General features: G+C 41.2%; 1 protein-coding gene across 4 annotated transcripts in view; it reads left to right on the top strand.

The window, feature by feature from the left end:
- Positions 1-22,623, top strand: part of snapc1b (small nuclear RNA activating complex, polypeptide 1b) — a 41,412-nt gene extending 18,789 nt beyond the window's left edge. For all 4 annotated transcript variants that reach the window (XM_048538178.1, XM_048538177.2, XM_059649074.1 and 1 more), the window contains exons 8-11: positions 1,789-1,854; positions 10,141-10,203; positions 13,463-13,589; positions 20,404-22,623. In XM_048538178.1, the coding sequence (XP_048394135.1) occupies positions 1,789-1,854; positions 10,141-10,203; positions 13,463-13,589; positions 20,404-20,441 (294 nt within the window). In that variant the 3' untranslated portion in view covers positions 20,442-22,623. The remainder of the gene's footprint in view (positions 1-1,788; positions 1,855-10,140; positions 10,204-13,462; positions 13,590-20,403) is intronic.
- The last annotated feature ends 2,366 nt before the right edge of the window (positions 22,624-24,989 follow it).

Below are 24,989 nucleotides of genomic sequence, written 5' to 3'. Positions count from 1 at the left end.
CCAAAACTGCACACAGTATTCTATGTGGGGCCTCACTAAGGCCCTGTGTAACTGCAACAACCCATCTCTGCTCCTGTACTCAAAACTTCTTGCAGTGAAGGCCAACATATCATTTGCTTTCTTTACCGTCTGCTGCACCTGCATACTTACCTTCAGTGACTGGTGCACAAGGACACCCAGGTCCCACTGCACACTCCCTCTTCCAATTTACAGCCATTCAGGTAGTAATCTGCCTCCTTGTTCTTGCTTCTGAAGTAAATAACCTCACATTTGTCCAAATTATACTGCATCTGCCATTAATTTGCTCACTAACCCATAAAGAGTCAGAATGAAAACCTAGGTTAACTCGTTTGCTCTTAGCCTCGAGCTCTTAAGCCCTCATTGCTAACTTGTAGTAGTACCTTCACATTGTGATTTGTAAGTAATGAAAATGTGTTTTCAAAAATGCAGCTTTAAACATTTGACCTTAATATTCGTGAATTTCATGGTTTCAGACCAGCTTTTTAGAGGACATAGTTTGGCTGCTGTCTTCACCTGAAAAGCCTAGGCAACCCACATAGAACATTACAAAACCAGCTGCTTTGGAATGACCATTTTTTATTTTTAATCAAAAAGCTGTGAAACTCAGTGAGGTGGCTAGAAATTTTTGATTTGCATGATAACTGCACATATGAAGAGATGAAAGGGTCCCTACAATTATTCACCTTTTCAAAGTGAAATAATAACACATACCCAAGTCTGTGAAAGAACTATATCAATACCAGCCTTTGTGCAGAACTAGGGAGAAAGCATTGTAGACTGATAACAGATGCTGGAAGTCCTCCACGCTGAGTCTCCTGTAATAGCATAGAACTATTGGAAAAATCAGTATTCACTGAAAACACAAGATTTCGAAATTTAGCTCCTGCTGAAGAGACAACAACAAATAAGCAGTTGGATTCGGGGCTTGTCACACTCTACCTTCCTGTGTGTATGTTAGTTGTGATGTTTATTGTTTTTGGGTGATAGGTAATAAAATTCACTGTCTTTCACTCAAGAAACCTTGGAATTGGAATTGAATCTTCATTTTTCATTTGTTAACTAAGTTTTAGAATGTAGCTATGACAATTCAAGTTAAAAAAATAAAAATACATTTGTTGCAACTGACCAAGAGGAAGCAAAGAAAGGGGGAGCCGTAACCACTTCTCCAGGATTGGCCAGAGTATTCTGTGCAAATTGTCAAAGCTTATTAAAATTACATTAATGGACAATCATATATTGTAGTGTGTAGTTTTACCTGCTACTTTTATATGTTGTGGAGTTGAGTGACAGCATTTCATTTGAAGGAATGCAAAGTCAGTTAAAATGTTCAGATGCCGTGTCAAATTTATCCTGTATCTTGGATCTGTGGCTGTTTTCTGCTTCATTCTGCATTTCTGAGTGTCTTACTTTGCAGATAGATATTCACATATGAGTCGATGTAAAACTTTGTGCGGACCTGGCAGGTGGATTCTGGTGTTTGAAGCATTCGAATATCTATAAACCTTATGATCTGGCAATATTCAAGCAGGTGACAGGATCTGTGAATTCCGAGTTCTGTTTAGCAGAATGTTAAATAGTCTGACCATGTTTGCTTCAGTGCTGATTTCTGTCTTTTAACCTGGGAAGAAGACATGTATGGTGGTTGGACGTATCCTATCTGATCCTGGTATCGTATTTTTTATGTCAGTTAAGGTGTTTAAGATTAAACAGTTCTGATTTTTCCCTTAAAAAATAAAAACTTTGTTCTTTTTATCTCAAATTTTTCAGAATGCAAACTTGACTGACCAAGCAGAAATCTCTGGCTCTGATGGTGATGAATTTAAATATCAAAAGGTGAGAGGATTATCAATAAAGTTTGTCCTTGGCGTTTGGGTGGAAATTTGAATGCACTGTTGTGAGTGAGAAATGATGTCACCAGTAAATCTGAGACTGTAGTGCATTGATTTCTGGCATTGGCTACCTTTTTTACCAAAGTATCATTCTCCTAGGAGAAATTACGTAAGGCCGTGAATTAATCATAAGCCTTTGCTATGTTGCATTTGTGGTAGAACGCGATCCGTTGTATAAACCTGCCATACTCTTTTATTAAGAAAAGAATGTTTTGTGGCATATGTAACTGTTTCAAAAATTGCAACATTTTTAATCATTTAACAGCTTGCCAGTAGATAATTATATTTGATTCTTTACGCTGTGCTGACACTGATGCACAGATTTGTGTTGGGTCTTGTTAGGAGCTAAGTCCGCACCTCTTGTACAAATTATCCAATTCAATTGTTTGAAGTTTTTGTCTTTTCAAAAATGTTGATCTTTCATGATCATTTGGTGGAGGTGCTGGTGTTGGACTGGGGTGGACAAAGTCAGAAGTCACACGACACCAGGTTATAGTCCAACAGGTTATTTGAAATCCCAACCTTTTGGAGTGCTGCCTATGGAGTAACACTTGACGTGACAAAGGAGCAGTGCTCCTAAAACTTGATTCCAAATAATCTGTTGGACTATAACCTGGTGTTGTGTGACTTCTGACTGATCACTTGGAACTAAGCTCTGTCTTCACTAAAAACAGCAAAGTGCCACTTTTTGTGCACTTAATAAACTTTATGGCCTGTCCTTTTTTCTCTTCACTCCCAGGATATGGGTATCACTGTCTGGGCCAGTGTATATATGGGCCATCCCTAGTTCCACTTGAGGTGGTGATGAGCTGCCTTGTTGAGCTACTGCATTCCATTTAGTGTAGATGCACACACAGTGCTGTTAGGCAGGGAGTTCCAAGATTTTGACCCAGCAGCACTGAAGGAATGGTGATATATTTCCAAGTCAGGGTGGTGAATGGCAATTTGCAGGTGATGGTATTTCCATGGTATCTGCTGCCCTTGTAGAACCCAAACTGATTGTCACAGCACATATTAATGCTGTGCACATGCTGCTTGATAGTACTGTTGAATGATACCTTCTATTACTTTAAAAATTAAGTTGAAATTAATTTTATGCAAGACACTCAAAGACTTCTGAAAGTAAGGACAGCTACAAAAATACAATTCCTAAAGTGTCTGGCATTTACAGTTCCTGTCAATGGTAAAGATGATACCTTACCTGACCACTGGGAATGAAATCAATGCATTTGGTTTCTTTGCCTTTTAAAAGTCTGTATGACATTTTGGATGTACAACTTCATTAAAATTCCTCCACCTGGTTTTAAAAGGAGTCACTGCTAGGTGATAATGATCATGGGTTTGGAAGGTGCTGTTCAAGGAGTCTTGGTGAATTTCTGCAATGAATGTAGTAGATGGTGCACCCTGCCACTCCTGAGCCTTCAGTGGTTGAGGGAGTGAATGTTCACAAGCAATCAAGTGGACTGCTTTGTGCTGAATTGTGTCGATCTTCTTGAGGGTTGGTGGAGTTGCACTCATCCAGGCAGGTCTGGAGTGTTAAATCACTCTCTAGACTTATGTCTTGCAGATGGTGGACAGTCTGTGTCTGGTGGTGGTGGTGGTGGTGGGGGTGTGTTCAAGATGTGAGTTATTTAGTGTATGATTCATTGCCTCTGATTTAGCCACAGGATTTATCTGAGTAGTTCTCTTTGATGAAAGTGCCCAAACTGTTGAGAGTAAGGGATTCAGTGGTGATACCGTTGAATATCAAGGGCCATTGGTTAGGCTGTCTCGTTGGAGATGGTCATTGCCTGGCACTTGTTTGCTGCGAATGTTTCTTGCCAATTCTCCAGGTTTTGTTCAGGTCTGGCTACATATGGGCATACCTCACTGAGGTGTTAAGTATGGTGCTGAATATCCCATATTTGACCTTATGACGAAGGGAAGTCAGTGATGAAATGATAAAAATGGATGACATAAGGACAGGTTCTCCTGCGGCGATGTCCCAGTGCTAAGATGACTGATCTCGAAACAACACAATCATCTTCCACTCTGTTGCGTAATGCTAATGAGTGGAGAGCCCCGCCCTGCCCCAATTCCTACTGATTCCAGTTTTGTTATAGCTCCTTGGTACCACATTTGATCAAATCTGACCTTGATATCAAGGGATGTCACTTTCACCTCCCTTCTGGAATTCAGCTCTTTTATCTCCTTACTTGGACCAAGCTGTAATGAGTTCAGTAGTTGTGTGGCCCTTGTGCCAAACTGTGTCAGTGCACATATTGCTGAGCATGTGCTATATGATAGCACTGCTAATGACACCCTCCATCACGTTTCTAATGATTTAGAATAAATTGGCAAGGCCGTAATCGGCAGGTTAGATTTGACCTACTTTGTGCCTATGAGACATCTTTCAGCAATTTTCTACATGGTCAGTTAAATGCCAGTGTTGTGACTAACTTGAGCAGCTTGGCTAGGGATATGGCAAGTCTTGGTGCACAAGTCTTTACCATTGCCAGGATGGTGCCAGGGCTCATAGCCTTTTCAGTTTCCAACTATTTCTTGATATCACGGTGGAATAAATTGAGTTGGCTAAAGATTGCCATCTGTGATGCTGGCCACCTGTGGAGGAGACAGCTCATTCATCAAATCAACACTTCTGGCTGAAGATCGTTGTGAATGTTTCAACCTTTTCTTTTGCACTTATGTACTGGTCTCCCACATTATTGTGGATGTGTGAGGAGCTCGTAGTTTAAATGGACCTTTTAACAAGGTCCCATCTAGCAGGCTTATCAAGAAGGCAAAGGCACATGGGATACAGGATAATTTGATAAAGTGAATTCAAATTGGCTCTGCTGTAGGAGACAGTGATGGCAGAAGGCTTCTTTAGTATCTAGAAGCCAGTGTTCGGTGGTGTACCACAGGGGCCTGTGTTGGGCCCCCTGCAATTTGTCATTTTACATTAATAACATTTGTGGGGAATGGATTCGTAAACTTGCGGATGACCCAAAGATTGGACAGGTGGTTGACAGTGAGGTTGTCTTGGCAATAAGAAGATATAAACAGGATGGTCAAATAGGCAGATAAGTGGCAGATGGAATTTGATCCCGAAAAGTGTGAGATGATACAATTTGGAAGGATGAATTTGGCAAGAAAATATTCAAGGAGTGGCATGACATTAGAAAGTTCTGTGCAGCAAAGGAACCTTGGAATGTTGTCTATTGATCTGTGATCGTCGAAAGGCATGTTAGGATGGTGAAAAAGGCATATGGGACACTTGCCTTTATCAATTAAGGAATAGATTACAAAAGCAGGGAAATCATGATGGAATTGCATAGAAAGTTGGTGAGACCACAGCTAGAGTACTGTGTGCAGTTCTGATCGCCACATTACAGAAAGGATGTGATTGCACTGAAGGGAGGGCAGAGCAGATTCACCAGGATGCTGCCTGGGATGGAAAATTTAAATTATGAGGAAAGGCTGGATAGGTTTGGGTTGTTTTCGGTGGAGCAGAAAATGCTAAGGGGCAATTTGATTGAAGTGTGCAAGATTATGAGGAGCATGGGCAGAGTGGATAAGGGACCAGCTGCCCCACTTAGTTGAAGGGTGAGGGTTATGAGGTTTGTGTCGTGATGTGAGGATAAACCTTTCTACCCAAAGGGTGATAGCCTGGAACGTGAGATAACAAAGTGTGGAGCTGGATGAACACAGCAGGCCGAGCAGCATCTTAGGAGCACAAAAGCTGATGTTTTGGGCCTAGACCCTTCATCAGAAAAGGGGGATAGGGATAGAGTTCTGAAATAAATAGGGAGAAAGGGGGAGGTGGAGTTAAAGTTAAAGGGGCAGGGATGGAGCCTGTAGGGGTGAGTGTAGGTGGGGAGGGGATAGGTGAGTCCAGGGAGGATGGACAGGTCAAGGGGGCGGGGTGAGGTTAGGAGGTAGGGATGGAGGTGCGGCTTGAGGTGGGAGGAGGGGATAGGTGAGAGGAAGAACAGGTTAGGGAGGCAGGGACGAACTGGGCTGGTTTTGGGATGCAGTTGGGGGGAGGGGAGATTTTGAAGCTTGTGAAATCCACATTGATACCATTGGGCTGCAGGGTTCCCAAGCGGAATATGAGTTGCTGCTCCTGCGACCTTCGGGTGACATCATTTATGGCACTGCAGGAGACCCAGGATGGTAATGCCATCAAAGGAATGTGAGGGGGAGTTGAAATGTTCGCGACTGGGAGGTGCAGTTGTTTGTTGCGAACGAAGCGAAGGTGTTCTGCAAAGTGGTCCCCAAGCCTCCGCTTGGTTTCCCCAATGTAGAGGAAGCCACACCGGGTACAGTGGATGCAATATACCACATTGGCAGATGTGCAGGTGAACATCTGCTTGATGTGGAAAGCCATCTTGGGGCCTGGGATGTGGGTGAGAGAGGAGGTGTGGGGGCAAATGTAGCACTTCCTGGAATGTGTTGCCTGGGAGGGTGGTAGAGATGAATTGCCTCTCATCCTTTTAAAACGTACGTAAATGAGCATTTGATGCAGCATAACATTCAATGCTATGAGTCAAATGCTAGTAAATAGGATTTGGTAGATGGTCAGATGTTTCTCATGTGTCACTGCTCACTAGATGGAACTGAAGAACCTGTTCTGCGCTGTGAGATTTTGTGATTCTCCTCATCCAGTGAGTTGTTAATTGTGCACTACCACTCGGGACTAGATGTGGCAGAACTGCAGAGCCTCAGACTGATCCATTGGTTGTGAAATTGCTTAGCTCTGTCTGTCACTAGTTATTTATACTCTTTGGCACATGTGAATAATGCTGTGCTGCAGTTTTACCAGGTTGACACCTCATTTTTATGTACGCCTAGTGCTGCTACTGGCATAATTTTCTGCAGTCTTTATTGGACTCCATGTAGTTTTAGTTGATAAACTGCTTGAATCACTTCCAATTCGATTCAAATTAAAAGTTCCAAAGCAAGCTGAAAGCTTCTGGTATTTCCATAGGCACTCTAAGGTTTCATGTTAATTGTGGAAATTGAGTGTCAGAAAGGGTGTTGCAAATGGCCTGATGACAATAGCCTATCACAAGGATCATTGGCAGGATTAAATTTCTAACTTTAAATCATGAATGGAAAAAAATTACTCATCCTTATGGAAGTTGATCACTTGGAGTGTTGAAATGTTCAGTTAGCTTTGATACATTGGTTTTATTAAGTTGTCTTAAATTCTGTCCCATGCTACTGATTCCAGTGGTTTCATTGGCTAGTGTCTGCCAGTTTACAATTTTGGTGTTCTATATGATCTCTTCACTCCATCTCTACTAACTTGCTATTCTCAGGCACAATATTGTTTGCTGCTACTGAAACTTCCGTCAATATTTTTGCTTTTGTTCACTCCATTCCTGGCTGTTACAGTGCTGTCCTGGCCACCAGCTTGTGAGCCTCTTGTTTTCCCTCTTTTTATAAATACAGTCTTCAAAACCTGTTGTCCATATTCCATTCTTACTGAGATCAATTCACCTGTCACTCTTGGGGACTTATCAGACTTCAATTTTAGGATTGCATTGTAACTCAGGATATCACTCCAGGCTGATGTGGTAAAAAATAGAACATCAATTTTAACTTTAATTGATGAAGGGGAAGAGAAGGAGCAAGGTAGTGAAATTAATAATTTCAGGGGAGGCAATGGCCTACTGGGATTATCATTAGACTGTTAACCCAGAGACCCAGATGTTCTGGGGACCTGGAATCGAATCCTGCCACGGCAGATGATGGAATTAATCTGACGATGACCATGAGACCATTGCCAATTGTCAGAAAACCTCAATGAGTTCGCTAATGTCCTTTAAGGAAGGAAACTGCCATTCTTACCTGTTCTGGCCTACGTGTGACTTCAGACCCACAGCAATGTGGTCGACTCTTAACTGCCCTCTGGGCAATAACTACCACCTATCCAGTTAAGTCATCATCCTATGAAAGAATTTTTAAAAAAATTTAAATGTATCTGATTTTTAGTACTTATGCACTTGGTGATTTTGGAGATTTTAAACTGTTTGGAAGATCGTTTATAACACTTGATAAATATGAAATCAAAAACTTAATTTGTAGCTGTGGAGAGCTGCGCAAAACCCATAAGTCATAATATAATCGGAGATAATAGGAACTGCAGATGCTGGAGAATCCGAGATAACAAAGTGTGAAGCTGGATGAACACAGCAGGCCGAGCAGCATCTCAGGAGCACATGCTTGGCCTGCTGTGTTCAGTCATAATATGATATTGCCTTTGGCTTGCAAAATTTGTTCTGTTTTTCCTGTATTAACGCAAGAACTGTTATCTTCAAAAAGATGAACAGTTGGTTTCCAGGCTACAAATATGTGCTGTACTATTTGTTTCTCTGGGATTTGTGGTTCATTTATATTGCAAATGCCTCTTGACTTGTACTTCCATATTTACTCAGATATTTAACGCTATAAAAATTGATCATTTATGTGGTGCAGATTGACCAGCAGCTAATAGTCTGAGGCCCTGCATAGCTGCAGTTACTTATTGATGCGTAGTACATTAGGCTGCTACTCCCGCACCAGAAGCTGGGAAAAACTCTTTCGGGTTGGTTCCCACCTGAGGTGTCCCTGTTTTGGTAGTCTACTGTGGAAATTACAACTGATCTTTAGTGCTAATTCTATCCCCATGTTCATGTAGACTTGCTGTTGGTTATTCTCTAAATTGTAAATGCTCATCAGAGTGCTAGTTAGATTAGACACAAGTTTAATCTTTTGAGTGGGGCGAAGTTGAATTTGTAAAAGATGTGCCTTTCCCTTATTCTTTCCTTTCTTCAACATATAATTGCTGTGAAGTACAGTCGGTTCTGCGATAATGCAATAATTGTGTTCCAGTGCAACATTGTGTTGTAGCAAACCGTGCTGTAGAAATAACAGGGTCAATGGGAAAAGTAGGATTGGGGCAGACCACCCAAAAAAAAAGTCACTCAAGAGCCTAACGCAAAGGCTAGCCCAATTTGAATAAATAAATTTAACATGTTGCCTTGGGGAAAAAAAAGTGTCAAGATGACTTGATGAGGGTGGAGGTTGTACTGTATTTCTGACAAAAAGTGCTTCATGACAAAGCCTGTGAAATAATCACATGATGCTGGCTTGGAGACTCCTTTTGGCCCTAACGTACGTATTCATGACACAGCTTGTGAAATGACCATGTGATGACAACACATACTCTTCTGCACACTGTTGATATCGCATGATAGCCGACAGAAGTTTGTATTTTAGAAATAGTGTTCCCCTATTCATGAATTGAGTTCCAACCCATTTGTGCTGACAGAACACGCATTATTAGCAGAACTGAATGTATTCTAAACTGGAATTTTTATAAATGGGGCACTCCTAACCAAACATCCAGTTTGTCAGTGCATGCATTTTGAAGGCGGTGCCACACTATAGTCTTGCCCAGTAGAATAACTACGTGTTTAACATGAGCAACAGACACCATCATTGGCCATGAAATCTCTGTACTTGTATTCACAAGGCATATGCATCAATGTATAGTTAATTTTTGTGCATTTGTCAATAAAAGTAATAAGGTGAAAATCAAGTGAGCAGGTGTTTTCTTTGAGTGCTTGACTTCTAAATGATACCTGCTTAACGTGAAGTACATGTTCTTTATCAGTGTATTCAAGGTGTATCTTGTGAAAACATTGTCCCTACAGCTACATAAGCAACTAGTCAGTGGTTTCTATTGGTGGTCAACACTGCCATAGAATGCACTGAGTTGTTATATCAAGCACCCCCTTTAATACCAGCTGCTTCACATGAACAACCTGTGACATTGTTATATCACATCATGGTCGACTTGAAGATGTTTTAATTAAGCCTGCACTGACAACAGTTTGAGAAGAAAGTCAAAGTAAAATAACATTTATCAGGACAGTGGCTTGATTTGTATCTGAAACCATCTTCTGCCTTGCGAAATTACCAAAAAATACATTCATGCATTGACTCCCATGCTCCCAATGTTGTGCGCAGTTCTACCTACTGTTGATCCAAAGCTATGGTACAATCTTATCAACTTCAGCCTTATAACAATGTCAAACATTTAGTTAATTATTTTTGTTAAATCAAGTGCCAGCTGGAAAAATGGACTAAAACTGAGCAAAAAAACTTTTATTTAGCAATGCTTTGTTCTAAGTTATGCATTGTTTTAAGGTATGAAAAGTAATGATGAAACTGATTAAAGTGGGCGTTTGTTTTTCCTTAGGGGTCCAGTCGTGCACAGACCCTGGCAAAGATAAAGTCAAAATCCTACAATTCCACAGTGAAGGTTTGTATGTCAAATACATGTTTTTCTAAAAATTAGAAGGTACCCCTTATTCCTGATGAATGATAAATGATTGCAAAAACCAATGTTTTACAACACTGTATGGAGAACTAATGGTATAATTGTGTTGTGAATGTTCTTATTTTCTGTCCATTTAAAATCAGAATTGGTGATGTGTAGTCATCAGTAAACAATGCTCAGCCCATGTGCAAAGATCTGGACAATTAGCATTCCTGATTATTTGCTGTACCTGCATACCTTTCTGTGAGTCAGGTACCAGGTGACTTTGATTACTCAATTTAGACAATAGGCTTTTTTTATTCTTTCTGACAAAGTAGACAATTTCACACTTTTTCAAATTATACTCATTTTGCAAGATCTTTGCCCGCTCAACTAACCTATCTATCCCTTTGTAAGCTCTTTATATCCTCTTCACATCTCACTTCCCCACCTATCTTTGTGTATTTGGCGAATTTAGCTACCGTCTTTTCAATCCCTTCACTCAAATTGTTTATATAAATTGTAAAGAGTTAGGCTGGAGGGCTGACCCCCACTCCAGAGATCCTGCCAGCCTAAGAGAGATGCACATTTTCCTACTTTCTGTTTCCGGCTAACTCCCACAGCATGAGCATTTATTTTCCGTAATAGTCTTTGATTTAGCATCTTAGATTTTCCTGTGGAGCCAGGAGTGCTCTCCCAAACTAGAGGCACCTGCAATACTGCAGGTTAAATACAACCATGTTTAGTCCATGAAGTGCAAACTTGCAAGACAGTGTTGACTCTTGACTTTTCTTAACCTTGATTTTATTTATTTATTAGTGTATCTTGTTACAAAATGGAGTGAAAAGTGTTTAATAGTGTTGCAACTCTGCAAAGTGATCTTAAAACACAGAAAAGTAAACCAAAACATAGAATATAAAGGCAGAAAATATCCAACTTTAGAGTCCTCGCTAAGTGCTGTATCGTGGGCCTTGTGGCCAGGAATGAACCCCTCTCCCCCTCCGCTACTCTTAGGTACCATCTCGCCTCCACCGACACTTTCACCACTGAGTCCTCACAGAACCTTTCCAATGCAGACACCATCGAAGCTGCCAGGTACTGTACCGGCCTAAACTCGACTCCGCTACCATGAATCTGCTTTGGGCTCAAACTCACCGCTGCCTCCATGAATCTGCATTGGAAGCTGATACCGTCAGGTGTCCTAGATAGTCATAGACTCATTCTGCACAGAAGCAGACCCATCAGTCTGACCAGTCCATGCCAAACGTAATCCCAAACTAAACTAGACCCAAGATAATAAAATGAGAGGCTGGATGAACACAGCAGGCCAAGCAGCATCTCAGGAGCACAAAAGCTGACGGTTTGGGCCTAGACCCTTCATCAGAGAGGGGGATGGGGTGAGGGTTCTGGAATAAATAGGGAGAGAGGGGGAGGTGGACCGAAGATGGAGAGAAAAGAAGATAGGTGGAGAGAGTATAGGTGGGGAGGTAGGGAGGGGATAGGTCAGTCCAGGGAAGACGGACAGGTCAAGGAGGTGGGATGATGTTAGTAGGTAGATGGGGGTGCGGCTTGGGGTGGGAGGAAGGGATGGGTGAGAGGAAGAACAGGTTAGGGAGGCAGAGACAGGTTGGACTGGTTTTGGGATGCAGTGGGTGGGGGGGAAGAGCTGGGCTGGTTGTGTGGTGCAGTGGGGGGAGGGGACGAACTGGGTTGGTTTAGGGATGCAGTTGGGGAAGGGGAGATTTTGAAACTGGTGAAGTCCACATTGATACCATTAGGCCGCAGGGTTCCCAAGCGGAATATGAGTTGCTGTTCCTGCAACCTTCGGGTGGCATCATTGTGGCACTGCCGGAGGCCCATGATGGACATGTCATCTAAAGAATGGGAGGGGGGGTGGAAATGGTTTGCAACTGGGAGGTGCAGTTGTTTGTTGCGAACTGAGCGGAGGTGTTCTGCAAAGCGGTCTCCAAGCCTCCGCTTGGTTTCCCCAATGTAGAGGAAGCCACACCGGGTACAGTGGATGCAGTATACCACATTGGCAGATGTGCAGGTGAACCTCTGCTTAATGTGGAATGTCATCTTGGGGCCTGGGATAGGGGTGAGGGAGGAGGTGTGGGGGCAAGAGTAGCATTTCCTGCGGTGGCAGGGGAAGGTGCCGGGTGTGGTGGGGTTGGAGGGCAGTGTGGAGCGAACAAGGGAGTCACGAAGAGAGTGGTCTCTCCGGAAAGCAGACAGGGGTGGGGATGGAAAAATGTCTTGGGTGGTGGGGTCGGATTGTAAATGGTGGAAGTGTCGGAGGATGATGCGTTGTATCCGGAGGTTGGTAGGGTGGTGTGTGAGAACGAGGGGGATCCTCTTTGGGCGGTTGTGGCGGGGGCGGGGTGTGAGGGATGTGTTGCGGGAAATACGGGAGACGCGGTCAAGGGCGTTCTCGATCACTGTGGGGGGAAAGTTGTGGTCCTTGAAGAACTTGGACATCTGGGATGTGCGGGAGTGGAATGTCTTATCGTGGGAGCAGATGCGGCGGAGGCGGAGGAATTGGGAAGAGGGGATGGAATTTTTGCAGGAGGGTGGGTGGGAGGTGGTGTATTCTAGGTATCTTATCGTGGGAGCAGATGTCCAAGTTCTTCAAGGACCGCAACTTCTTCCTCTCACCCATCCCTTCCTCCCACCCCAAGCCGCACCCCCATCTACCTACTAACCTCATCCCACCTCCTTGACCTGTCCGTCTTCCCTGGACTGACCTATCCCCTCCCTACCTCCCCACCTATACTCTCTCCACCTCTCTTCTTTTCTCTCCATCTTCGGTCCGCCTCCCCCTCTCTCCCTATTTATTCCAGAACCCTCACCCCATCCCCCTCTCTGATGAAGGGTCTAGGCCCGAAACGTCAGCTTTTTGTGCTCCTGAGGTGCTGCTTGGCCTGCTGTGTTCATCCAGCCTCACATTTTATTATCTTGGAATTCTCCAGCATCTGCAGTTCCCATTATCTCTAAACTAGACCCACCTGCTTTCCTCTGGCCCACATTGCTCTAAACCTTTCCTATTCATGTATCTATCCAAATGCCTTTTAAACATTGTAAATGTATCCACATCCACCACTTCATCAGGAAGTTCATTCCACACATAAACCATCCTTCTGTGAGAAATTTGCCTGTTATGTCTTTTTTTAAAAATCTCTCTCAGCCCAATGATTTGATGTTGAATTATTTATTACATGTAACAGTCAGTAAGTTTTGTTGAAAAAAACTGTTCCCTATGAAGGCATCAAGATCAAGAAGGCATAGACAAATAAAAGTGGATTCTTCTGAATCTGGGTCTGACTGGGCACAAGTGAAGAATTCTTCAAGAAGAAGGAACTCCTCAGTGAAAAAGCATGACAGAGATAAAGGTAATTTTTGAAGTTTGTGTTAAGAAAGTAGATTCTTATCAAGATTATAGCCCTCTTTGTCGTTCCTCTGGGTTTCAGCAGATGCTTTTGTTAGATCAACCCTTGGGAAAGCCTTCCTTTGTTATACTTTTAGAAAAAAGATGAATATTTGCTTTAATAAAACCAGAGTCTTATCATAGAATTGTAGAATCCCTTGTATGGAAGCAGGACGTTTGGCCTATGGACTCCGCACCAACTTTCTGAAGACCATCTCATCCAAACTCAGTCCCCCACCCTATCCCTGTAACCCTACATTTCCTGTAGCTAACCCTGAAATGTAAGTATCCATCTGCAGGTCATATGAATGTTACTATGACTACCATTAGAAAGTTACAGAGACAACATATTAGAATTTGGAATGATAGGTCATTGGCAAGAAATATTGACTCTTTTGTGCTTCACAGATACTTCCTGGCCACTTGAATATTTTCATTATTTTCTTGTTTTCACTTCTGAAAATTACTACTTAACATTACGAACAGATGCAATGCCTGCACCAAAAAAATGCTGTTTTTAGTATAATAATTACTTGAAAGCAAAACAAATAAGCACCGTTTGCAGCAGGACTGCTTATTGATTATATACCCTAAAGGGTTACAGAATAAACTTAATCATTTTCACATTTTAATTTTTATAATTCAGTGGGGCATAAAATCCTTTGCTTAATATTCAAATTTATTCAGAAAATCACAACTCAAAGAATAGCAATGCTGATGGAGGGCTCAACAATTTAAAGCTCAGCACTGATCACTGCTGTAAAATTGTGACCTGCCCAGTAAACATTACTTTTAGACTTTTGCTACGGGTAGTGATGACTAAGCCTTCCAAATTCTGGAATTGATTGGAATAGCCTAACTAACTAGTGCTGCAAGAAGGCAGTGTGGTTCTGGCAAGCTAACATTAATGTTGCATTGATTTTAGTTGGCTAAACTCCAGCTGCAGCCACTGTGTGGCTTCCAAGCTTTGTCTAATACTGACCCCTATAGGTTCTCTGGGATTGATACAACAAATTAGTCTTATACAATAGCCCACACTTTATTGAGCTACTGGAGGTGACTTTATATGGGTTTCTCAGTAGTTCCGCATATTGGAACTACTAACAAATAAAAATCCCATGAGATAGTATTCTGACACTGAGAAATAAGTATTCTTATAACATTGTTAACAATCTGTTCAGATAAGGGCAAAGCAGGTGAGGAAAGGCACAGACCATGTTCATTTTCCAGATTTTGCCAGTTAGCTGGGTCTTGAAAGAGCCCAAAACTCATTCAAAATCAGCCTTTATACAAAGAAATTATTTCTAAATCCTGATTCATCAGATTAAAAAAGACTAGAGAAGTCACGTTGAGGAAGTTCTTTGTTTGCACTATTTCTTGCTTGACTGGATTCGGTAATGCCCAAAGGTCACACGTCTGCTCATGTACAGTTGCAGCACCTGTGTTAATACATACCTTGACATGCCACATCTAATACACCATACCCTTTCTCTATTTCCACTACAGTGACCATGTTTAATCAGCAAATACAGTTGTCAAATAATGTTTAGAATCTGTGTATAGAGGCTGAAAAGTTGAAACTTAGATCCTGGTTTGTGGAATCTGGCCTGGGAGTTTGTGATGGGGAAATCGCACATCCACATCCACCCAAACAACCTAGAGCCTGTTACTGGTCACACAGACTGAAGGGAGAAAGGAAGGCTGCCCCGACCTTGTCCTTGATCATGCATAAACTCCCTCACTCCATGTTCCCAATCTTAAGAGCCCAGCTTCAGCTGCAGCCTCCCACTCCCAGTGGTGCTGCTGCCCTACAACTAGCAGGATATAGTCTCAGCAGCAGAAGAACCATGACAATATTATGTCCTTAAACAAAGGGAGAAAGTACATTGGAGGATGCAGTGTGAGGCAAGTATGAAGGTGGATGTTTGACTTTAAGTCAGTAACAGGTACTGTTTTGTTACTTATGGAACCATGGGCTTGCCTGCACTATTTAATATGCTGAACAAAATGCAAGAAATGCTCAGCAGGTCTGGCAGCATTTGTAAAGAGTGAAGAAAAAGTTAACATTTTGGGTCGAGAACCATGATTTCCTGTGTTCCACAAATTTGCTGTCGCCTCTTCCCTATTGTCTCCTCATCCCACAATCGCAACAGTGATCCCTTGTTCATACTGTGCGCTCACTAGCCGGCACATATATGGCATCGTCCTGTGACGTTCCTGCTACTCTGTGTGATATCACACCAACATACCTTCCCTTCCATCTTTCAGCATTCCAGACAGCTACTGATTTTTATCAATAATAAGTACGCAGTCTTCATTTTTTTTTGTTGAGGTAATGTTGGCAATGATTCCATTGTTCCTTTTTCCATTTCCTCTGGTTTTTTTTTTGTTTCCTTACATGGCACGTTATAATCTCGTCCTGCCTGGCGACCATCATCCCTTTTAATCTGTCCTTTGCTTTCCTTCTACCCTATAAACTGCTCTTCCCTTCTTTTATTCTTCCCTGCCCTTCATAATTCTTAACAAATTTGATCTCTTCGTCTCTTTCCATACCCAAACAACTATTTGGCCACTTATTAAAAGCTAGTATGAATTCTGCTGCCACCAGTTTCTGATTGGGTATTTTGTGTCCTAACAATAAACCCTCCGTTACTCCTGTTCACTACAAGAACAAAGGAAAGCGTTCTAAATTTATAGAATGATAACATTTTCTGTACAGTTAGGAATACGTCCAGATGTGACAGTCTACGTAGACTCTTTGACTTAATGCAACATTTTGGTATTTGTTTATGCATACGAGGGTTTTTATTATTCGTCTTCACTTCATGTAGTTGATTCACATTTTTAACTAAGTTACATAGTGTCATAGTGATTGAAGATTCTGTTAAAGTGAGCCTGTCATCTGGCAAAATGCTGCTGAGGAAAATTGAGTGGCTACCTTGGAAATGAGGAGCAACAAGCTCAGTATGCTAGTGAAAAGAACAGGCCCTCATCAAGATGTAGAATTTTGGATGGGAAAGAATGAGAGCAAGTATCTATTTTATATCATTGTTATGGATTTGCCATTCCTTACTGATTCAATTTTTTATCCCTAATCACACCAAAAAAAAAATAGTTTTTAGGCTGTGATGCAACTTATTGCCACTTGTTGAACACCAATGCATCCTGGATCTGTGTGAAACATTTTGTGGCCATTATGTGGTGATACACCAAGCATAAGAGTTGAATAATATATCTGCTGCTGTATTTAGTGTGTGGACTATATCATGAGTAATTTCATGATCTTCTGGCCTTGAAGTGATTGAATAAATGTCCAACCTGATTATGGCTTAAAATATCCACCATTGGATTGTTTTATTGCAAGGAACAGCAAGGAGTAATTGCAACAATGCAGTAGTTGCAGAATACATTTAAAAGAAAAGACTTTATTCTTAAAGAATGATTTTGCATTTATCTAGCACCATTCACCTCATCAATGCCCAAAGAGCTTTACAGCCAGTTAACTTTTTCTTAAGTCTAGCCATTGTTGTAATGTAGGCAAATCTGGAAACCAGTCTGCACATTGGGATTTGATAAACAGCAGTGAAGTCATGTTTGGATCAACTTTATTTTTCCATGAGTTAATTAAGGAACAAGTATTAGCCAGAACCCTGCTTTTCTCCAAATAGTGTGGTGGAAATTTTTCTTTTACGTCTTCCTGAGAGGCAGACGGGGTCTCAAATTTGAAACACAAATTAGGAGCAGCAGTAGGCCATTCAGTCCTTTTAAACCTGCTCTGCCTGTCTATGATCATTCAACTCAGTACCCTGTTCCCGCTTTCACCCCATACCCTTTGATCCCTTTAGCCTTAAGAACTAAATCTATATCATTTTATATTCTAATGAATGTTTTCAAAGTACAGTACAGCACGAGTGTGTGTTTTTAAGAAGAAACTGTCTTGCATATCTCATTTAATGCCCCACCCCTTAAACGTATGCCCCCTAGAATTTGAATTTTGCACCGTGGGATAAAGACTCTGACTATCTACCCTATTCATGCATAGAATTACAGAATCGTACAGCAGAGAAACGGACTCTTCAGTCCAACTCGCCCGTATTAACCAAGCTTCCCAAACAGAAAGGAGGGTAATACTCGAAATGGTGACTGCTCCTTTTCTCCAGATGCTGCTTGGCCTGCTGTGTTGTTCCAGCATCTGCAATTTTTTCTTTTGGTCTCTAACCAAGGAGAGAGCAAAAGATTGATGATTACTGTTGGTAACTGGCCTGGAAAGATAAAGCACAGTAATTACTGCTGTAAGAACACTGTAGACAAACTGGCAATAAGATGGTGTTGTGCTCACAGTCTGATAGCTGGTTTGTTGTTGAGTCAGTCAATCGAAGAAGGTCCCAACCTAGCCACCCAATCGCAAAGAATGATTTCTCTATTTTTTTTCAACAGTGGAGAGCTTATTTTGACTGGGATTTTGGGCAGGAAGAAATATTGCTTTGATAACTGCCAAATTGGGGTTTTGCTTTTGCCTTGGCTCTAGCTAATCTGCAATTACTGATGCATCAGAAGTCCTGAGGAAAAAAATCACAGCCTATAAGAAATAAGGAAGAGTCTGCAAGATCTGTGGAAGCTGTTAGAGTTGATCTTTGGAATTCAAGCACAAAGCAGTGCTTGTAATACAACAAATCGGATTTCTGAAGGCCTGATATTGTTGAAATGGTTAATAAACTGGCAGCTTACACTTTTATTTAAAAAGAAGTTATTCCTTGTCTCTGTATGACTGTCAGTGTTTAAGTGGGAGTTTGTGATCGAAGAAGTTTAGGATTGGATTGCAGTTATTAATTTGATTGCTTTGTTCTTTATCTGTGTTCTGCTAAAGTTGCATTATAAACTTGTCCAAGATCTGTTAAGAATTATTTGTAAAGCCTGTTTATGAATAATTAAGCAATTTTGAGGGTTGTTGAATGTTTTAATTCTATTGTTACAAATCCATTTTTATGAACGATGGTTTGGTTTGCCTTCTAGTGACACTGGACCTTGCATACACCAGAATTTTTTGGGACACTATTTATTTGGTGTCTTTCTTTGTGAAAATAGTATCAAAATGTGTATTTAATTGGTCTACCATCTCTTTGCCCCCCTATAACTTTCCCTGATTGTAAAAGACATTTTTCTGAATTAATCTTTTTCTGTTCAAATGTCTGGAGCTTTTATAATCAGTTTGTATGTTCCCCACAAACTTACTCTCTTACTGTATTCCCCCTCTTAGTCAATACTTTTGTTCATTTATGTATTATCTGATGGACGGCACCTCTGACAGTGCAGTTCTCCCTCTGTTATGCACTGCAATGTTAACATGGATTAAGCGCTCGTAAATCTTTCTCCAGCACAGCTAATGTTTAGTTGCATCTTGCATTAAATAATAGAGTTAGGCCTCTCAATCATGATCTCATTGAACAGATTACAAGGGACTGGATTGCCTACACCGGTTCCTGTGTTCCTATAACTTCTGTTATGTGGAGTGGAAATATGCAGGTTTTTTTTTTCTTATTCATTTTGTGGGATGTGGGCATTGCTGGCTGGCCATCATTTCTTGCCCAATCCTAGTTGCCCTTGAGAAGGGCAGTGTTGTGCTGCCTTCTTGAACTGCTACGTTCCTCCCACTGTGGGTTGACCCACAATTCTATTAGGGAAGGTGCTAAATTACTTAATAAGTACAGGGTTTGCAGATCACACACCTGAAACATTAACTGTCTTTCTGTCCACAGATGTAACCTTATCTGCTTCACATTTCCATTTCTTATATTTATTTACTTTTTAATTTCGGTTCAACCAGTAATTAAGAAAACAAGTAAAATATTGTCCTTCATTGATAGATGGATAGAATTTAAAACTAATTGTTTATGCTGCTGCTGTATGTTTGTAGATATGTAGTGTTAAAGTGATTAATTTTAAAAGCTTGCTTTCTCACTCTTATCTGATTTCTGCTTTCCTTTGAAATTAACTAATTAACATTCTTAGCGTTCTCAGTGACCACTAGACTCAGCTCTTCCAGAGCTTCCAGTTCTTTCTTCACATCTCCGTTGAACTAAGTTTTTAAAGAAAGGATGTTCACCTTCCCAAGATCTCTTTCTTGATTGTCAAATGCCACTTCTGAATTCTTGCCATTTCTGATGAATGATACAGTGTGCTGAGCAAGAATTCCAAATTTCCTCTTGTTAGTATTCGAAGTTTTATCTGTGTTAATTCTGGTCTGTGATGACTGGTGGTGCTGCAAAGTGCTGGCTGCCCAAGTGGAAATATGAACGTGTGGCCTGGATAGTTTGTTACAGTTACATGGCAATCCTGGAAGAACAAGTGGTCAATTTGCTCCCACGTTATCACTGTTACCAAGAGGTTATCCTTTCCTATTTGTGGTGTTGTATTGTGGTGCTTTCAGTTAGAAAATAAGTTTAATGCAGCTATTCCTTCTTCATTTATGCGCTGTTAACTGAATAACAAATCAGTCCAATTTGAGGTCAGTACATTCATGGCTGATGGCAGAAATGCTAGGAATGACCTTGCTTAATTCCCATACAGCAGCTAACGTTCAGATTTTGTTTTTGTTTCCTGACTGAAAATCCTGTTTGGAGGATACACTTACGTTGTTAGATCTCCTGAGATTCTCTGGAAAATTGGCATTCTGTTGTCATCATTGCAATAGCTCAGTCCAGCAATTGATTGTATTAAGGTGTATATTTTTGTTTAGCTGAATTACAGATGCCTCACACTAATTTTGCATTTGTTTGTAGATTCTCCACCAACCAAGAGGAGACGGCAGCCGCGTTGAAATGGATGTAACATACCTTGACCTGCTACAAGTAATCCTGACAGCTCCAGTAATGTGATCAAAAGTGAAAACCAAATGGATCAAAGCACCAAGCTTGTGAACAGTAGCTACAATACTGAATCCGACACAAAAGTGCTATTTTTACTTTTGGTGAAAATAGATGAATATCATTTCCTTGTGATCTTATATACTTGAGAAATAAGTAGCAAATTGCAAAAGAACTCTTCTTTTTATAAGCTCTGTATATTTTGTGTTCTGTTCTGTTTAATACTAAATGTAGGAAGGTATGATTTTGACCTGTGTCTGATTTCTGATTGGGTCAGATTTTCATCATTGGGATGATGTTTTAGGAAAGTGTTACTGTAGCATGTTATTTATCAATGCCTACCAGCTGGTTGGCATGAGGCTTTTAGAAACTCTATTTTGGAACTGTCTACCTTTTTTTTAGTTTTTGGGATATTTCAATCTCATGTCTCCAATACTTGAAAACTAAAACGTAACTTGACTTAACTTTACATGTTCACTTTGTTATGGTCTTGTTCGTGTTAAAGTTGTTCCATCCTGAGCATACAGTGCTACGGTCAGCTATAGTACCTTCTCTTCTATTAATCTTCAGAACATCCAGGTGGGCAGGTTTATTCTGGTACACAAAATAATCAGTATCAGCAGTCAACATTTTTAAAATGACATCCTTCTTTTCTACACTTTTTTTTCAGCCAGTTTACAATGGAGGAGTCACTGTTGAATGTGATGCTGAACAAATGGTTTTCAATAGATTAGTCAAAATTCAGATTCATTTTGCACAGCTGTATGTACTGAATCTGTATTTATTGCAGCGTAAGCTGGTAACATTGGAAATTGTGCACCATTTCCATTATCTCAATATTGTCTCAATTCAAGTGTTAGTGTATTCCAATGCACTTTATTACATACAGGAATATGATTGTCCTGGCAAAGTGGCTGCTGCCATAATGATGATGGGGCGTATAGCTTGCAGGTCCTGCCATGTTTCCACCATGTTTCCACCATTCTACATCTTCATCTGGGTTTCAGGTCTATGGTTGGCAGTGATACTTAAAATTTAACTGAAGTAATCTTTCATGAGTGCTATTGAAAAGCAAATGTCTGCAGATTAATTGGGTAAGCTCCTTGCTTAATTTAGCCTTACTTGAGATTTTTATTTGACATTCATTTGATTACTTTCACAATGTAGTGGGTTGGCTTATGATTAGTGCTTCTCCATATGCAACAGTTGAGCATAGAGGGCAATATTAACAAGATGTCTGTCTAACTGACTTGACAGTGAAATGAAAACTTGAGACTGACCACAAATCAAACTTGGAGCTTTTTTAATTTGGATGTATTCTGGTCAGTGCAGTTACCCAATGGCAAATGTAAATAATTCATTAGAAATGGTTGTTTCAGTGTAAGCATGATGCAATTGAAGAGTAGTTTGAGAGTAGTTATTCAATTAAAACTATCAGCAGAATGCACAAGTAACTTTTCTTTCTAAATAGTTAATGTCTTAAACTTGTGCTAAGTGGAATTATGTTCACAATTTAGAAATGGAGGAGCTGGGGAAAATAGCATTCCCTCCAACAACCCCCCACCCTTTTTTAAACATTTCAGATACTTAGAGGTAAGTCAACATGTAAACAGATGCAGTGCTGTGTTTTCAGTAGTGTTTGTATCAGCAGAGATTTTCAACTCTGCTGGTTATTTTTTTCTTAATCCAATGTCTTTAATTAAGATTGACCAGGGGTGAAGTACTATGGTCACTATTATACTATGTTCTCATATTTAATGGGATCACTCTGGAATTCTGCTGCTACCAGAAAGTAGAGCTGTTTGTCCCATTGGTTTAGTCTAGATTCAAACCCATATTCTAATTCACCTTGGCCTCTGATTCTAAAATACAATGTGTCTCTCACTCAAATACAATTTATCAAGCATTTCAGTACACAATCTTGACTACCTCCTAAGTTTGTATTTTTGAAAATTGTGATGATGTGACAAGCTAAAATAATTCCTTTACGCTAAGGTCACAATTTGGAAAATATGCAACTAAATGATCTCAAATCATTTTTGTAGTTGAATTAAAACATTGTAGAGCATGAGATTTTGTTTTAGACCACTATTTTCCTTTATCTCTTCCAACTTAATAAAGTTCTTAATTGTTTTATTTTTGTAATATATTTATGTTGGATGTATGACTGGGTGAAATCGTTGATAAAAAGCATGTAATTTGTGCCTGTCAGTTGTTGGAAGTGCAATGATTTAGAGCTCCTAGGACATTCGAGACTTTCCACAGTTCAATGAATGCTATATTAGCCCCAGCTCTAACAACTGATAGTTATGCATTTTTAACTTAAGGGTCAGCGTTCCAGCCGACAGCACCATATCGATGAGAATTATACAGTTGAACTGTTGATGGTTAAAGTTAATGCACGAGGTGGATGCGCATCTATAGTAACTACTATTCAATGTTTCAAGATAAGGGATTTCCCATTTAAGACACATGGAGAATTTTTTTTTCCTGTGTGAACATTTGGAACTCTTGACAAGTTATTGGGTAGAATCAAGTGTGGCAAAGCCCATCTCAATGTCAAGGTCATCTCATGCCATCTTACTACAAATTGGTGAGATTTTCACTGGGCGGCAGCAGCAGCAGCAAGGTGCTCGTTGACGGGGATTAACACCACAACTTGCCTTGCCAACAAGGAAACCAAAACATGTACCTGGTGAATTTAGCTCACTGCTTACTCCAAATGATATCCATGTTAGCTATGAGCAAACAGCAGCACAGAATACACTCTATGGGCACCAACCATGTGCGCCTTCCTCCACATGGCAATCCATCATGACTAATTTGGTACTTCTGTTCACTGGCAGTGCAATATAGAAGCACAGACTTGCATTGCAGAGCACACCAGCAACTGGTTTTGGAAAGCTGCAACAGGAACGTTTTGAGAACAGGGCTAGGCATGGACTGCACCAAGCTGCATCTCAGGGATGGCCATTTTGTCTCATGCTCGCTTACTTGGCACCTACTTGCATGCTTAAGTCATTCTTGCCTTGTTTTGCCTTGCCAATTCGTTAAGTCACACAAACGGGCAGGTTACCATGCAGGTAAACAGTACTCATCTAGGAAGCACACGTCTTACTATACAGTAGTGTGCTATGTTAGTCTCACAGCTGCATAATGTGCTAACAGCATACATGGAAAGCACACTGTATATGCAGAAAGTAGGAGCCCATGCATCATGGTATTACTGGAGTAGTCATCACTGAAATCCCTGAAGGCACCTGAATGGAGCAGGATATCTCTAAGACCCTGTGGTATCTCCAGAACCAGTGTTCACAATATTAATTTGTCAAGGCACCTTAACATGTTCCAGGAAAGGACTGCACAGCACGAGTCTGCAGTCAGGAAACCAGGTCACAACTTTATTTGAAGACAGCAGAGGTTAAGAGTTAAATGTTACACTTTTAACAACTGTATTGCTAACTGTCTGATTATTTAGAAAATTGAAATACTTCCCAGATACTGGTAACTTTGCTGGTCTGATGAATTGTTCAGTCTGTTCCTCTCTCCACAGGTTGACTGTCTCACGTGCACTCTCTCTGGGCAGAGAGTGAGCAGCTCCAGTGACTGCTGTATCCCACCTTGAGATAGCAAGAACTGCCAATGCTGAGTTGGAGATAACAGTGTGGAGCTGGAGGAACACAGCAGGCCAGGCAGCATCAGAAGAGGAAGAAAGTTGATGTTTCGGGTCAGGACCCTTCTTCAGAAATGGGGGAAGGGAGCTTTGAAATAAATAGAGGAAGGGTTTGGCTAATGAAGGTACATGGGACAGCGATAGGTGAGGCAGGTAAGCAGTGGTGGGGATTGGTCAGTGAAGTGGGAGAAGTGGATAGGTCGGAGAGAAGATGGACAAGTTGTGTCAGGTGTCAGAGATGAGAGGGAGGGTTGATCATGGGATGAGGCTGGGTGTGGGAAGATTTTGAAACTGGTAAATTCCACATTGAGACCATTGGGTTGTAGGCTCCCAAGGTGGAATATGAGGTGCTATTCCTCTATTTTCTGGGTGGGGTCATTGTGATACTGGAGGAGGCCCAGGATGGCCATGTCACCCAGATAGTGGGAGGCAGAGTTGAAATGGTTGGTGACCAGTAGGTGGTGGTGTTTGTGCTGAACGGAGTGAAGGTGCTCTGCAAAGCGGCCTCAGAGCCTCGCTTGGTCTCACCAATGTAGAGGAGGCCACATCAGGTGTTATTGGATGTGCAGATGAACCCCTGATGTAGAAGGTGTTTTTAGTTCCTTGGATGAAGGTGAGGGAGGTGGTATAGGGGCAGGTGTAGCACTTCCTGTGGTTGCGGCAAAGTGGAGGTGGGACTAGTGGGTAGTGTGGAGCAGATGAGGGAGTCACAGAGAGAGCAGTCCCTATGGAAGGCAGATAAGGGTAGGGAGGCAAATATATCCTTGGTTGTAGGGTCAGATTGCGGGTGGCAGAAGTGGCAGGGAATGATATGTTAAAACTGGAGGTT

Source organism: Stegostoma tigrinum, chromosome 10, assembly GCF_030684315.1.
Source record: "Stegostoma tigrinum isolate sSteTig4 chromosome 10, sSteTig4.hap1, whole genome shotgun sequence".
Lineage (NCBI taxonomy): Eukaryota > Metazoa > Chordata > Chondrichthyes > Orectolobiformes > Stegostomatidae > Stegostoma > Stegostoma tigrinum.
This window is presented reverse-complemented; position numbering and strand designations above follow the sequence as displayed.